At 36.1% G+C, this 16,753-nt stretch overlaps 1 protein-coding gene across 3 annotated transcripts in view; it reads left to right on the forward strand.

Annotated features, from left to right (window-relative positions):
* Babam2 (BRISC and BRCA1 A complex member 2) overlaps positions 1 to 16,753 on the forward strand; it is a 471,740-nt gene that overhangs the window by 151,248 nt on the left and 303,739 nt on the right. The window contains exon 1 of one of the 3 annotated variants that reach the window (XM_019204631.2): positions 3,367 to 3,424. The exons of the other annotated variants lie outside the window; for them this stretch is intronic. Within the exon in view, the coding sequence (XP_019060176.1) occupies positions 3,406 to 3,424 (19 nt within the window). The 5' untranslated portion in view covers positions 3,367 to 3,405. Of the gene's footprint in view, positions 1 to 3,366; positions 3,425 to 16,753 lie in introns of those variants that run through there. 3 annotated transcript variants of the gene reach the window in all.

Below are 16,753 nucleotides of genomic sequence, written 5' to 3' on the forward strand. Positions count from 1 at the left end.
TTTTTTTTTTTTTTTTTTTTTGCTTAGTTTTGTTATCAGAGTAAGGCTGGCTTCATGAAATGAGTTGGGAAGTGTGCAATCCTCTGTCTTCTGAAAGTTTCTGACATTTCTTCCTTGAATGAGAGGATTCACTAGTGAAGCCATCTGGACATGTAGTGTGTGTGTGTGTGTGTGTGCGTGTGCGTGGCTTTAAAAACTATGAATATAATTTCTTTAACAGATGTAAGGCTAGTAGGTTATTTAATTACTCTTAAGTGAGTTTTCATAGTCATGTCTTTTGAGAAGTTTGCCTATTGCATCCAAATTATTGAGTTCATTGACAAAATGTCATTTATAATATTCCTTTATTATGCTTTTACTGTCCTTATGATCTGTACTTGTGTCCCTTCTTTCCTTTTTGACATTGGCAAATTGATTCTTTTCCTGCTTAGTCTAGCTAGAGGATTAACAATTTTATTGATCTTTTCAAATAACCAGCGTTTGATTTTATAGATTTTTTGTATTATTATGTTATATTTCATTGATTACTGTTTTTTATTATTTTAGAGAATCTCTGCCTTTTAATTGTAGTGTTTTGATCATTTAATTTTAATCTAATTACCACTATGGTAGGACTTAGGTCTACCAGCTTGATATTTATTTTCCATTTGTTGCTTCATCTGTTTTTCATTCCTTTTTCTTCTTCTGCCTAATTTTGGATTAATTAATGTTTTAGGATTTAATTTTGTCTCCATTCTGCACATCTTTGTTTTCATCTTGTCCATGGCTATTCTAGTGTTTTGATTATGCATCTTTAACTTTTCATAGTCTACCATAAAAACTGTACTAACACTTATGTAAGAACCCAAGAATATTATGGGTTCACAAATCCGAACCAATCTGAAATCTGAAACTTCTTGAGTGTCTTATTGGCACTTGTAGTAGAAATCTTTAACTGGTAAACTCTGTGCAGATATTCCAATGTATGAAAAACTCTGAAATCTCATTCTGGTCCTAAACATTTTGGATAAGGGATGCTCAACCTGTGTGTGTGTGTGTGTGTGTGTGTGTGTGTGTGTGTGTGTGTGGTGTTTGTCCTTTTTTGTTTGTTTGGTACCGGGGATTGAACTCAGGACCTTGCACTTGTGAGGCAGTTGAAGGCACCACTGAGCTAAATCCTTGCCCTGTGTTTCATTTTATTTATTTATTTATTTATTTATTTATTTATTTATTTATTTATTTATTTATTTATTTATGAGACGTTTTCACTATGGTCTTGAACTTGAGGTGATCCTCCTGCCTCTGCCTCCTGAGTGTTGGGATTACAGGTGTATGCCACTACACCTGGTTTTTCTTTAATATGCTTTGAGAATTCTTCATAACTTGGATACAAATCTGTTATAAGATGTATGATTTGCAAATATTTTCTCTCAGACTGTGCCTTTTCTATCATCTTAACAAATCTTGGCCTAACCCAACATCCCAATGATTTTTGTGCTGTTTTGTTTTAAATGATTTATAGGTTTAGATTTTACATTTAGGTCTGTGATCCATTTGAGTCAATTTTTGTTTATGATATTGTTTTCTTTCAAATAGGGATATTTAAGTGTCCTGGTACCATATATTGAAAAGAATGCCCTTTCTCTTCTAAATTGCCTTTGAGCCATTGTCAAAAAGGCCTTTGTATGTATTTGGGCTTTTTTTTTGACTTTCTAGTCTGTTCTGTTTATCTTTTATTTTATTACCTTACTATACTGACTAGAAAAAAATACACTGATTAGAAACTCCAATGTATTTTTGACTAAAAGTATTGAGAGTGTGTTCTTACTTTGATCTATATTTTAGGGGAAAAGAATTATGCTTTTCACCAGTAAGTATAATGTAGGCTGTAATTTTCAGTTTCCCTTTATCAGGTTAAGTACCCTTAGTTGAGAGTTTTTTGGTTTTAGTTTTTAAAATCAGGACTGGATGCTGGATTTAGGCAAATACTTTTCTTACTAATACAGAACCTTCATGTTACAGTATTTACTTAATCTTGAGTGAGCACTAATACTTTGTATCTTCAAAAGAAATTGTCTATTTTATTTAAGTTGCTACATTTATTAGCATAAAAGTTTTTCATAATCTCTTAGTTTTTTAAAAAAATGTGTAAAATCTATAGTGATGTCACTTGCCCTTCCTGATCTTGGTAAATTTATATTACTTCCCTTTTTCTCTTTAGTAATATCATTAGTGGTGTATCTATTTTATTTATGTGCTCAAAAAAATCAGCTCTTGACTTCATCCTTATTTGTTTTGTAATTCCATTTTCTGAATTCAGAATGATATCCATTCTGATCTGTTTGTTCTCTTACTTTGAGCTCTTCTTTTTCTTGTTTATTAAGGTCAGAGCTGAGGTCACTGATTTTATATCTTCTTTTTAATATTGGTATTTAATGCTATAGAGTTCCATCTTATGTAAAGTATTGCTTTAGCTACATTGTGCAAATTTTGTTATATTGTTTTCATTATACTTCCTGATTTTCAGTTTGATTGCTTTTTCAACCTGTAGATTACTCAGAAATGTGTCATTTAGTTTCTAGAAGGTTCTAGAAGGTATCTTGCTGTTATTGACTTTGAATTTTACCATGGTCAGAGAATATTGTTTGTATGACTTAAATCGCCTTAAATTTAGTTAGGATTGTTCTGTGACTTAGAATATGAACTACATACTTTAGTAAATGTTTCATGCACACTGAAAAGAATATGTTCTGTTATCCTTTGGTAGAGTGTTCTGTAAATAATAATTAGGTCAAGAGTTGTACAAATGTAACATACTCCTTATTTTCTATTTGTTAGATTATTTATACGTGGATATTGAAATCTCTTAAGTATAATTTGGGGTTTGTGTGTACTATATCTTTATTAATTTTATGTCCAGTTCTAGCAGTTTTTGAGAGAGGGATGTGGAAATTGCAGACTATAATTTTAGATTTGTATACTTGTTCTTATTCTATTTTTTTGCTTCAAGTATTTTGAAGTTGTTATTAAACAAATGTTTAAGATTATTTATAACAACTTGAATTGCTACTCTACCCCTTGGGTGTATATTTATTTTGAAATCATTTTTGAGTGATATTAATATAACATGACCCCTTTTTTCTTTTCTTTTTAATCTATTTGGATCTTTATGTTTAAAACAGAATTCACATAGGCAGTATGTAATTGAATCTTGCTTTTAAGTCTAATGATCATTGCCTCTTCATTAAGATATTTAGACCATTTGTATTTAATTTAATTATTGATGTGTTGGGTAACATAATATTATTTGATGGTACAATTTTAGTGTCAGTAAATGCCTGCATTTCTATTAGTTATCTTTGTGTTTCAGAATGATTCCCTCTTTTGCAAGATCGTGGTCCTGCCCCATCAGAAAAGAGGGACCTCATGTACTTTTGCACCATAGGTAAAATAAATTTAAAAATTGTAGTCTGACCTCAGAATGAAGAGTGGTTTATAAAACTTAAGACTTTAATGGCAGTGTTCAAAGAGCTGTGATGTTTCTATTTGGAACTAGTCTTTTTCCTTTGTTATTCTAACCCTTAAGAGCATTGATCTGTCTTCATCTTTAAGATAGTTTAAATGAAATTTGGCTTAAGACTTTGTGGCATTGGGTGCTCACTTGGGATGGACCAAGAATTTGAGATCAGTTCAGGCTGCACAGAAGACTTTGTATGGCATTGTCTAATCTTTTGTAGTTTTCCCTGGGTCACTAATCTACCATGGGGAATATAATTGAGATGTCTGATTTCATTCTCCCAAAAGATATAAACCATATCTTTTTCCATATATGATATTCCTATTAAATTTTATGTGTTGGTACTCAATATCTCTCTATACCTATTAATATGTAAATATTTATTTCTTTGTCAGATAAACTCTTCTGTATCTTGAAATTTAAAACTGAGATTTTTGTGTGCTATAAACAACCTAATTCTCATAGAATAATTCTGTTCCCAGACTGCTGTCAAACCTATTTATTGAAATTCTTCTTCATGTTACAGTTTTAGGCAAAATAATCATTTTTTTGATTAAGACATTTCTGTATCAGCATACAAAAAAGAAAACTATTAGTAACTTTACCCTTTATATATGTATATTTTTTGATACCATTCACATTAATATTACTAGTTACAGCCCTTGTTTTTCTTGTCTTTTGCTGTGGGCTAGCTTGTAGAAGGAAGGAAACAAAATGTTTCGGTAGTATTATGTCTTTAGTCATAGGGAATTAGGGCCGTTAAAAAACAAGCAACTTAACAAAAAAAGAAAACATGGCAAAGATGGATCAATGTGAGAGGATTTGGGAACTTTGGGGACATTTTGTAGATTCAGAATTTCAGATAAAGACCAAGTACATCTAATTTGTGAGAGGAATCAAGGGATAAGGAAAAGAGAGATGGATGCCAATAGGAGAAAGAGAAAAGGATTTTTTTACTGTTCTTAGGTATTGAATACAATTTATATTTTCCCCTCCTCGGGCCGTAGGAATTGGAATCTTTTCCCATTATTGTCTTATAAGCCCTTGTTTGATAATGGTTACATTCAGTGTATGGAAAAGTTACAAGTCATTTCTAGTTAGTTCTTCCTTTGTACTTATGCCGAAATCCCTCCATCTGGAGAAATGCCAGTTTGCCACTAAATTTAAATAAATAAGAACATGTCTCATCAATAGGGGTGGCAAATTTAGCCCCTCTTTAGAGCACTGAGCAATTTATGACCATATGTTAAATACCATAAAACAGCTTTAAAGATTTGGTCGCTGGCCATTGCCAGATTGCACCGTAGGAGTGCAGCAGCGCTGCGAGGGACTGGGAATGTTTCCTCCGGCCCTTGGAGGCCTCAGCAACTCACTGATGTCACAGCCAAAAAGGCCTGTTTTCAAACATTCCCTTTATAAAGGTGAGATACTAAAAGATTCCATTTCGGCATTTGGGTGCAAAAGAGGCAAGCCTTCTTTTGGATTCTTAAAGGGTCAAAATTAGTATGGAAAGTGTGTGGGAGAATGAGTAACTTGGCAGCAGTGAGTGCAGAAGGCAAATCTAGGAATAGGTAATAGATATCCTCCTCCTTTTTCTTGGAGCATGAACTGGACTTTTACTTGACGTAAGACAACCAAATACCACATTTCTCGCTTAGTGTTTGCCAGATTTTATGGAATTAATATTAATGTTAAAAACAGTTTTTAAAATTTCATACTAAAGGGCTGCCAATAGCAAGGAATTCTTTTCTTTCAGGAGTATGACTCACTATTTGGTGAACTCCAAATATTAGTTTTTCTTACCGTCATCACAGTCTGTGAGTCATGTATGCCTTTCAGTGGGCTCATGGCTGTAAGGATGAAGGTGTGTGCCAGCAAACATGTGATTTTTGGTCAAGTAAGCTAAGACCTTTAGAGGCCTCTTAACACGTGAGAAACTACTGGTTCAGGCAGGGGCAGTGCTGTGAAATAGGATTGGTTACCAAAGAGCTTTGGACAGGATTTTTGTGACTGTTCTCTTCATACAAAGGAAGATAATGAAATTTGACTGTCAGAGGTCGAGAATCTTAGCCTTCTTGAATGTTTTAAGTGCCAACCTCGGGGCTGATTTCCTGTCAGTTCCTGTGTGGTTTGCACTACATCCTCTTTGCAGCAGATCAGTATTTTCAGCTATCCATCATGACGGCTGTCCTATAAATTCTTGGCAATTTGATCTCAGTTTGCAAAAAGCAGCTGGCATTCTTCTCTAGGAAGTACAGCTGGAGAGCTCCCTTTTCCCTCTTCCTAAGGCCAGGAAGCACACTATTGTTACTTGTTACTACTCTCTTCCTTTGAAAGAACAAAGAACTTCAAACTTCGGCAAATTCTAAAGGTGCCGTGTAGAAGTTTGAAATGACAAAATTACCGTTATCTGTTTTGTTGGTCTAGGGGAAAAACTTGAGTAATCTTTCACATCATCTGTAAGTCTTGTCCAGCTTTTCCATAGCATAGATATGGGCACCCCCCCACCATTGCAAATGAAATCATGCTTAAGTCTTTAGAGTGGCAGAAGAGTTTTTCATTTGTTCTGTTCTTGGCTTTGATTTTCATGTTCAGTCTAATTACTCAGGCCGCATTATTGCCCAATTAATTCTCTGTGTTTATTTCCCTCAGTACTGGGGTTCTTCTATTTCTGTTCCCATCATCCATTAAGACTACTCACCACAGCCGGGATTTAGCTCAGTGGCACCCCACCTGCCTTGCAAGTGCAAGGTCCTGAGTTTGAGTCCCTGGTACCAGAGAGGGGGAGACTATTCCCCAGGGATAAGGCTTGACTATTTGTATTATATTTTCAAACTGTATGAAACATAGAGATGTTTGAAGCACATTTCATTACTATTTAATATTCAAATAAAATTGCCATTTTGGTTGTTCCTACCACATTGTAAGAATTAGGAAAGTGAGCAATTTTCCTCCTTTTGTAGGACTTAGAGGTCACATTTTTGCAACTTCATTTTTTTATATAAAATGGGAATATCTTTAGCCCAGTTCAACTAAGAGAGCAACCTTTTAGAAAAGAGGATATAAACTCACACATAAATTATGGTCTCCTCAATACTGTATAATGGTACAGATATTTCCTACTTCTGATTATTCTTTTTTCCATCTTCAAAAAAAGGAATCCTTAAGTAGGATGCTGTAGCAGCAGTAGTGTAGCTATTGTTTTCTTTTATGTTCTGTCTCCTAACGTTAATGAAGAGAAAGGAAAGATATATTGTGCCGTTTTACAGAAATAAGATGAGCTTTCTAAAAATGGCTTTTAAGTCATACTTATGAACGTCACACACTAACAACATTGTAAAACAGCCCAAATTCTGCTAATGTACTAGGGAAGGGAAGAAGGAAGAAACTTGGATTTGAGACAGGACAGAATTTGATATCCTGACTATTTCTATAAAATTAAATCTTCATTCCCTGAAATAATATGTTGTTAAACTCTGGGGACAAGATTTCTGTGATCTCTAAGGTTTATTGCAATGGTCACATATGTAGTAGTCAATCAGAAAATGTTTATTGTTTTTTCTCAGTTTTTCTACTTTATTAGTATGTGTTTGAAGTGCATAATGATCACATTCCTTGTAGGGAGTTGGCGCATGTACATAAATAATACTTCCTAGTTCTTTTTTCATCCTCTTCCTCTCTCTTTCCTCCCCCTTCCCCATCTCTTGTTCCCCTTGTTATCTGCAAAAAATCTATCCCTATTTCTTATTATCTTTTATTTTGTTCTTTAAAGTTTGGGTTTTACGTATAGATAAACTATGTGATATTTAAGCTTGTGTGTCTGATATACTATATTTAACATTATGGTCTTCCGTCATCCATTTTTGTACAAGTGACTTAATTTATAGCATAGTAATACTTTACTGTATATAAATATCACATTTTATTTATCCATTTATCTGTTGATAGACATATAGGCTGCTTTCAAGATTGAGCTATTATGAATTGTGCTGCTTTAAACATGGATGTGCTTATATTGCTTTAATATAATGTCTTTAACTCTTTTGGGAAGTTACCAAGAAGGTGAATAGCTGGGTTGAACATAATGTTTAGGTTTCATTTTTTGAGGAATTTCCATATTGATTTCCATAATGTAGAGAAGGGTTCCTTCTGTCCCCTGCAACCTGGCCAGCATTTGTTATTATTTGATTTTTTTGACGATGGCCATTCTTTCTGGCGTAAGATAGAATCTCAGTGTTGTTTTAATTTGTATTTGTCAAATGACCAGAGACATTGAACATTTTTTCATGTATTTATTCATTATTGTGTTTCTTCTTCTGAGAAGTGTATGTTCATTTCAGTTGCCCAGTTTTTGGTTGGGTCTTTTATTTTTGGGTGACTAATTGTTTTGAGTACTTTATATATTTTAGATATTAGTCCTCTGTCTGATATGTAGCTGATGAAATTTTTTGTCCATTCTGCATGTTGTCCCTTCACTCTGTTGGTTGTTTCCTTTGCTGTACAGAAGCTTTTTAGTTTGATATAATCCCATTTGTTGATTCTTGGTATTATTTCTTGTGCATTTGGGTTCGGATTAGAAAGTCTTTGCCTATGCCTATGTCTTCAAGAGTTTTACCTACTTTATCTTACAGCAGATTGTTTCTGGCTTAATATTTATTCATTTTGATTTCAGTTTAGTACATGGTGAGAAATATGGGTCTAGATTCAATCTTATGCATGTGGATAACTAGTTTTCTCAGCACCATTTAAAGAGGTTTTCTTTATGTTTTGGGTGGCTTTGTCAAAGATCAGATAGCTGAACGTTCTGAAGTTGCTTTTGCATTCTCTTTTGCATCACAGGTCTGTGTTTTTGCCAATTCTATGGTATTTTCTGTAACTGTAGCTTTGAAGTTTTGTAGTCCGGGATTGTGATGTTTCCTGCTTTGTTCTTGTTCAGGATCGCTTTTGCTATTCTGGGTCTCTTCTGCTTCCATATGAATTTTAGGATTGCTTTCTGTAGTTTTGTGAGGGATTCTGTTGGTATTTTGATTGGGATTGTATTATATCTGTATATCAGTTTTGGAATGGTGGCTATTTTGACAGTATTGGTTCTGCCTATCTAGGAACAGGATATCCATTTTCTGATGTCCTCTTTAATCTCCTTTTTCAGAATAGTTTTTGTTATACTGTCTTTTACTTTCTTGGTTAGGTTAATTCCTAAGCCCTTTATTTTTCTTGATGCTATTGTGAATGATGTTGTTTTCCTAATTTTTTTCTCAGTGTGTTCATTATTGATGTATGAAAACACTAATGATTCTTGTGTGTTGATTTTTGTATTCTGTTACATTGCCCAATTTAGTTAATTCCAGGAGTCTTTGGGGGAACTTTTTGCTGTGTAGAGGATCATGTTATCTACAAATAATGATAATTTTACTTCTTTCTTTCCTATATATATTCTTTTTATTTCTTTCTCTTGACTGATTGCTCTGATCATTTTCAAGAACTATATGAAACGGGAGTGGTGATAGTGAAAGTGGATATCCTTGTTTTGTGCATGAGTTTAGAGGGAAAACTTTCAGCTTTTCCCCATTTAATGTGACGTTGACAGGTTTGTCATAAATGGCCTTTATCAGATTGAGGTAAGGTCCTTCTATGCCTATTTTCTTACGGGTTTCTATCATGAATGGATGTTGGGTTTTGTGAAAGGTTTTTTCATGTCTATTGAGATGATCACATGATTTTTGTCCTTGCTTCTGTTTACAAGATATATTGTATTTATTGACTTGTGTATGTTGAGCTATCCCTGCAACCCTGGGATGAATCCTATTTGGTCATGAGGTATGATCTTTTTGATGATTTGTATCATCCTATTTGCCAATATCTTGTTGAGGATTTTTTGCATTCATGTTCATTAAAGAGATTTTCATATAGTTCTCTTTTTTGGTTGGATCCTTTTCTGGTTTTAGGAATCAGGGTAATCCTAACAGAAATGGTTTAGAGAGTGTACGCCTTCCTTTTTGAAGTCATTAAAGAGTTTGAGGAGTGTTGGCCTTAGGTCTTTCCTGAAGTTCTTGTAGAACTCAGCAGTAAATCCATTGGGTTCTGGGGTTTTCTTAGTTGGTAGTCATTTTTTTCTTTTAAATTACTGCTTCAATTTCAATGCCTGTTCCTGGATTATTTAGGGTTTTTATATTTTCTTGGTTCAGTTTTGGTAAATCATATGTAATAATCTGTCCATTTCTTCTGAATTCTCCATTTTATTAGAATACAGGTTTTCAAAGTAGTTATTTTGGATTTTGGTATTGTCCATTGTGATTTTACCTTTTTAAAATTTCTAATTGCATTGTTTTGGGTCCTTTCTTTCATTTTTCTGGGTTAGATTTGCTAAATGTTTGTCTATTTTTTTCAAAGAAGCAGCTCTTCTATTCACTGACTCTGTTTTGTTTTTGATTTTTTTAGTTTCAATTTAATTAATTTCTGATCTAATTTACTTTCTTTTACTAGCTTTGGATTTGGATTTTTTTTTCCTAAGAACTTGATGTGTATATTAGGTTATTTGGGCTCACTCTTGTTTCTCTGATGTTGACATTCATAGCTATAAACTTCACTCTTAAGACTGTTTTTATTGTGTTCCATAAGTTCCATAAGTATGTTGTACTCACATTATTGTTTGATTCCAGGAACACTCTAATAATTGTTTAAGAGGCTATTGTTTAATTTCCATACTTTCTGTGGTTTCTACCATCAATTTTTAGTTTCATTGTACATGATTTGATAATATGCATGGGATAATTTAAATTCTTTTCCATTAATTTAAGCATGGTTTGTAGGTAGCATGTGATTATTTTGGAGGAAGTTTCATGTATCTTTGAGAAGAATGCATATTCTGTTGTTGTTGTTGTAGAACACCACGGAAGGCAAGATTCCATTTCCTTCCTGGCTTGAGTTTAAACTTCTCACAGGGTCTATGTCTAGCCCACACCCTCACCACAACTGTGTCCATGGCTATGTCTCATCCAGTTACTATGGGGAAGTTACACGGGAAACCTTGAAGTGGTGTTGTGTTTTAGTTGTTTTGAGTGTCAGCCATATGTTATCAACCCCTCCCTGAAATGGCAACTGATTGAACACTCTGGCAGTATGGTGGGCGTTGTTCTGCATCTCTTCTCCCCGGTGGTTGCCTATTTTAGGGAAGGAGTCACTTCACAGTAGTTAAACCCCATTTCAGTTTACAGTAGCTATGAGCTTTTCTCGGGGCTAGTGCTGCTGGTCCGCTCTGTTTTTTTCTCCCTGGAGCTCTCACCCTGGAGGCTTACCTTGTGTCTGTGGGGATAGATTCTCTTCCCCTGGAGTCAGGATGAGCTTTCGTTTTTTCTCTGAATTATGGTTCATTTCTCCAACTTCTCTGTAGCTTCTAATTTGGCTGTCAGTTATTTCTTGATTCCCAGAGATCTACTTCTTTTTTTCTCTTTGTTGGTTATTTTCCAGATGTCTGGCTTTTGGGTCTTGGAGAGGCTGAATTTTGCTGCTGATTGCTATTTCGCCATGTTGAGTCCAGTATTTATTTATTAAATCGGTGAAACAAGGCCATTAAAAGATTTTGTCTTATGTGGCAAGTCTTACTTGGAAAGACATTGATTTGGGGAGGCTCTCTGTTGGACAAGGAAGTATCTAAAGCTTTGGGAGGGAGCCACACTACATGGTTTATACACTCAAGAAAGGCAATGAGGACTGTAATGCTTATGTGCATTTACCAGGTTGACACGCATGTTAGTTGGAAAGAGCTCAAAAAGAATCACAAAAGTAGTTTTCCAACATTTGGGCTAGCATAAGTCTTAACTAGTTTTACTTTGTGAAAAACAGGTTACTCTCTTGTTACATAATGATGAATGTAGTATAAATTGAATTTATACTAATTGAAATAGGACTTTTGAGTATGTCCTTGGGATGGAACTGATAAGCAGACCATGAAATGATTAGTTAGACATAAAATGACTTGCTTGACAATATGCCTAAAATCTGTCATGATTAAAGAACAATGGAACTTAATGTTGAAATCAGACAATTTGGTCATCTCAATATACAGCAAACTGCACACTTTTCTTCCTTAGCTAATTTAAAATATTCTTCTTATTCCTATTCTACAATTTTTGTGAGTGTAGTAATATCACTACATTTGGGTAAAACAACTGCCAGGCGGTTTCAAGGATGGCCATCTCTTGCAAGAAAAAGGCACAATTCCTCACATCTCAGAACATCACAGTTCATAATTTGTCCATCTGCCATCCATTTAATTATTATCGAGGGCCCACTCACGGCAAATTTTGAAGCACAATATTTGTGGGATCCATTGTTTCAATATGGTCATAACCTATCTTGCTTTCTCTTTATTCTGATTTTTGCCAAACTAGATTTCTTTGACAATTTATCCTTGACCTTCCTTTTCAAGTCTGTCTCCTGATCTCCCTTTTGAACGTTTTGTTCCTGCCAATGTAGCCAACTATTCATCATTCCTTGGGCTGTTAATTTGGTTTCCATCCCTTAAGTTTTGCTAATTACTTTTCAATTGCTTTTAATTACCTTCTCATTATTTCTGTATGGACGCATATTGTTTTAGTCTGTTTTTCACTATAACAAAATAACTGAGGCTGAGTACTTTATCAGGAAAAGAAGTTTATTTAGCTTACAGTTATAAGGCTCAAGAGCATGGTGCCAGCATCTGCTTGACTCTGATGGCACATGGCATTGCAATGGTGGTGATGAATGAAAGAGCCACATGCAGAAAAGGAATTTAACACTTTCATGGTGGGGCCATAATTAATATGTCTCACTGTGGGCGCTTCTGAACCACCAGTGGTACATGCGTAACTGTCCCATTGGATGGCATGCATGTGGCATTGGTGGAAAAGTTGTCAGATGGGACAGTCCTGCATGTATCTCTGGTGGTTCAAGCTGGCAGGGACATGTTTGCTAGTAATAATCCACATTTTCAGGAATTGATACATCTCGTGAGACCTGATTCATTTCTTTGAGAAAAGTAACTACAAGCTATTCCTGAGGGTGGAGCCCCTGTGACCCAATTACCTTCCACTGCCACTTTAATGTTATTACAGTGGGGACCAAGCTTCCAGAACGTGAATCTTTATAGGGACAAACCACATTCAAACCAAAGCACCTACCTTGGAAAGCAGTGACAGTAGCTATTTAACAGAATTAAATGTAATTTTAGACTGAAAGAAGGTTGTCAGTGAAGTAGGAGGCTATGAGAAGTTGTATTTTCGAGAGATAGCACAGCAATATCTCTCATCTCACACAGCCTTCTATTCTATGCCCTTTTTCAAGGGTTGGAGTAGAATTTCCCTCCTTTTGAATCTTGGTGGGTTTGTGACTGTTTTGACCAGTAGAATATGATGCAGATTTTTCTATATGGCTACAAAGGCGTGGTCATAAGGGCAATGCAGCTTTCATTTTGCTAGCAGGAATACTTGTATTTGAAGCCCTGCACCACTACTTAAGAAGTCTGACTACTTTGAGGTTGCCATGCTGTCCAGTAGCCAAACCACATGAAGAGGCCACATGTAGGCTCTGCAGTTGGCAATTGTTATGGCGTTATCCCAGCCCAAGAACCAGATGTGAGTGAAAGCACACTCGCCCCTTAAAACTTGCTGAGTTCTACCAGCTGAGTACTATTGACTGATCTCAGTGCTGTGAGGAGTAAAAGAATTGCTCATCTGCATTCTGCCCCTGTTTCTAATTCACCAAACCTGTGAGCATGATACCATGATGGTCTTTTTAAGCCACTGAGTTTTGTGGTAGTTTGGTCAGAAGCAATAGTACTGTAACTAGAACACAGACCTAGAAGAACAGGAGTGGAACAAGAACCTGTATGAGCGTGAGCTAGATGGGCACGGGGTCGAGACAGAGAGCTTTAGTCTCTTGAGGGAGAGGAAAAGATTAAAGGATTAGGAAAAAATGGATGGGTTTTGAGAAGGGGTGATGACCTATAGCAATTATATATGTGTATCTAGATGAAGTTGGAGTTGAAGTCAGCTGCTAGGGAAAGTGAGTGAAGGGCCAGGCTGCTTGTTGAAGAGTACCAAAGACAGCGCAGAGTACTGGTCCTCAGTGCTCTGGCCGTAGTATATACGCTTGTGAGGAAAGACAGATGCTTGTTATTTTATCATTATATGTGATGAGTGACGTGGTCTGCCTTACAAGAATTTTTTTTTTCAGTTTTAACTGTGGAGTCCTGTGAACCGTGCAGAAGTAGAGGGGTTCTTTCCAGAGCAGTGCCTGGGGTCACTCTGGCCCTTAGTTGATGAGTTCTGAACCTCAAGATGACTCTTGAGGACGTGTATACCCCAAAGAGCAGTTTGTGGTGTGTAAAATGAAATTTTTTTTTTTTTTTGTACTGGGCATTGAACTCATGCCTTGTGCTTGCAAGACAGGCACTGGAACCACTGAGCTAAATCCCTGGGCCTGTGGTGTGTAAAATGGAAGGCTCCTTCCTACTAGGACTTTGTAAGTCGCAGCTTTTTTTTTTTTGAGAGGAGAGGGGAACAGATCTACTGTTTAGTTATGAAGCTTCAGAGGCTTTTGTCAAAATGGAGGACTCAGCAAGTGTTGTTAATTGAGTGGCAAAATTACTTTTATAAAAGGAAGACTTGTTTTCTGTAGTTGCCAGTGGTCTGGTCAGCAGCCCCGCGCAAGGCCATTTATTATTTCCATGTTCCATGTCTAAATGCAGTCCTCTCGGAGCCTGAGAATCCTGCAGTTTTCTGTTTTCTGTTTTATGAAATGAGATATTTAATTTGTTGTTTAAATCTCTTAATTAATATTTTATGAAGAGAGAGGCCACAGAGTCTCATTGAAATAATATTACTAGATTAAGGAACGGTGCTTTTATGACAGGAAAGGCATCATACATGAAATCTTTACCTACTTTTCTGTAGTTGGAATAGAGACTTAGCCCCTGTGTCTGCTGTATTCCAGTCTGCCTCTGTTTCATCACACCTTAAATTTTATCTTTTCCTGTTGTTTTGGAATGACCTTGGTACTTCTGAAATGCGGTGTCTTGGGTTTTGCCCCCTTTTCCGCCCCTTCCCTGAAGATTGCAGCACACGCACATAACTCACTCTTCAGGCCCTGCCTGATTTGCTTCTTTCTGACTTGCGTCATTTTCCTTGGCAGACTCATCATTGTCTTTGTCCTTGTTATCATCAACTTAAACTTATCTGAAAGATTGCCATTGTGACAGCTTTGCTTTTTAAAAACTTACTTTCTGTTGCTTTTTGTTTTTTATTTTTGTTTGTTTTTGTGCTTTCTCTAAATGTTGGCTACCGCTTGCTTGCTTTACTTGGGTTGCGGTTTATTTCTATTTTCTCAGTCATTTTTTCCTGAAAACTATTTTCTTATACCTACTTTTGAAGAGTTTTAATTTATTCATAGTTGTTTTTAGGCATCCTAATTTTTTATTTCACTAGATCATTCCTTGCCCTGGCTTCTGTGGATTGATTATTGGACTTGCTTTTGTTCATTGTTAGGTTTGTTGTTTAGATCTATCATGTGTGTACTCAAGGATCCTTCATAACACTTTTTTAAAAACATTTTTTGGATCCAGTTACTGAGCATTTGAGACTTGACAGTAGGAGGTATTGTTTAGTTTTTTTTTTTTTCCATGAATTCCACAGGCTAATGCTTGGATTTCTCAAAGTATATGCAAGTGAGTGGATTTTTGCAAGATCGTTTGGGCACTGTTTTGTGGAAGCTGCAACAGGAGGCCCAGCACAAGATTGTCCTTTGTAAGGAAGTTTGATCCTGCTGCTGGTGTTCTGGTTTGCGCCTGTGTATGCAGTCAGCAGAAGACTCATTGTTTAACAGTGAACTCAGGATTGAAAGAATGATTGGTGTGGTTTTTCTTCTCTCCATCTCGCATTCTGTGGTTATTTCTCCTGATTTTTTGGCAAGTGTTGTTTGTGTCAAACTGTGCCACATCAGCCTTGCGTTCTGGTCTGTGCAATTCAGCTGGGAATTAGAAAGAAGCATTCACAAACTGCACTATTTTCCAAAGTAGATGAACTTAAATGATCTCATTTTAATCTCCCCACAGCTTTCTGAGGGCCACATATCTTGCTTTGCATATAAGAGAAAGTTCACAAAGCCTCAGTGACTAGCTTGAGGTCACATAACTGGGCAGTCAGAGGCATAGCACTCAAATCCAGACCTTCTGAGTCCAATCACGCTGTTCTTTTTCCACTGAAACATATTATCCACTGTAGCATGTTAAGAAATAAATACCATCTTTTATTACCCTGTACTAATGGTCTGCCTTTCAGTAAAAGGGGGTAGAGGAAATCAAGAAGAATCAGCAGTGTGGAGTGAGTGAGAAAGTTGTGCAGGAAATAAGAACAAGCAGTGGCATTGACGAATAGGAAGTAAACACAGCAGCAGATATGCCTTCTGCCATGTGTCAGCTGGAAAGGTGGTGGTCACTTGGCTGTGTCTGATTGGGAAGTGTGTCAGTTTTCATCAGCATAACAATACCTGAGATAATCAGTTTATCCAGGGAAATAGTTTCTGCTGACAATTTTGGATGTTTTAGTCTGTTGTTGATTGACCCCATCGCTTTTGGGCCTGTGGCAAGGCAGCACATCGGAGGAGAAGCACATGGCAGAACCAAATCACTCACTTCGTAGCGGGAACGTTTGAGAGAGAAAAAGGGAGGGGCTGGGCCCCACTGCCCCTTACGTGGCCCTTCCCCAGTGGCCTGAAGACTTCCCACTAGGCCTTCCTTTTTAAGTTTCCACCATCCCAATCCAGACCAAAGCAGGATTCACCCTTCCATTCAAGGGTGGACATCTCTTAGACACTTGAGGAGTAACAACTTGTGGTTAGTTGTTTTTGTTTTGTTTCTAAGGACAAATTACAAGCAGAAGTTGGTGAAAATCAGATGGGAAGTTAATCAGATTTATGTGAGAGAAAGGCTCAGTTTCAACTTTGACACATAGGGAAGAATCTTTTAAATGCTTTGGTTTACTGTATGTGTTTTTTAAGACTAGCTATTCGGTGATCTATACTATGGATTTAGGATTCAAGTCTGTTACCTGACTTGAGACCTTTACTTAATTATATCTTTGATTTGTAAATTCAGCAACAATTTTGAATCACTTTCTAAAATCCTTTAGTTTTTCCTCTAATATGGGAAAGAAGAGAGAAGAGAATTTAAAGGTCAAGATAACTTAAAAGCCAAGATAATAAGGTGGATGTTATATATATATA

This window comes from Fukomys damarensis, unplaced genomic scaffold, assembly GCF_012274545.1.
Source record: "Fukomys damarensis isolate Sample0158 unplaced genomic scaffold, DMR_v1.0_HiC HiC_scaffold_2, whole genome shotgun sequence".
In the NCBI taxonomy this organism is placed as follows: Eukaryota; Metazoa; Chordata; class Mammalia; order Rodentia; family Bathyergidae; genus Fukomys; species Fukomys damarensis.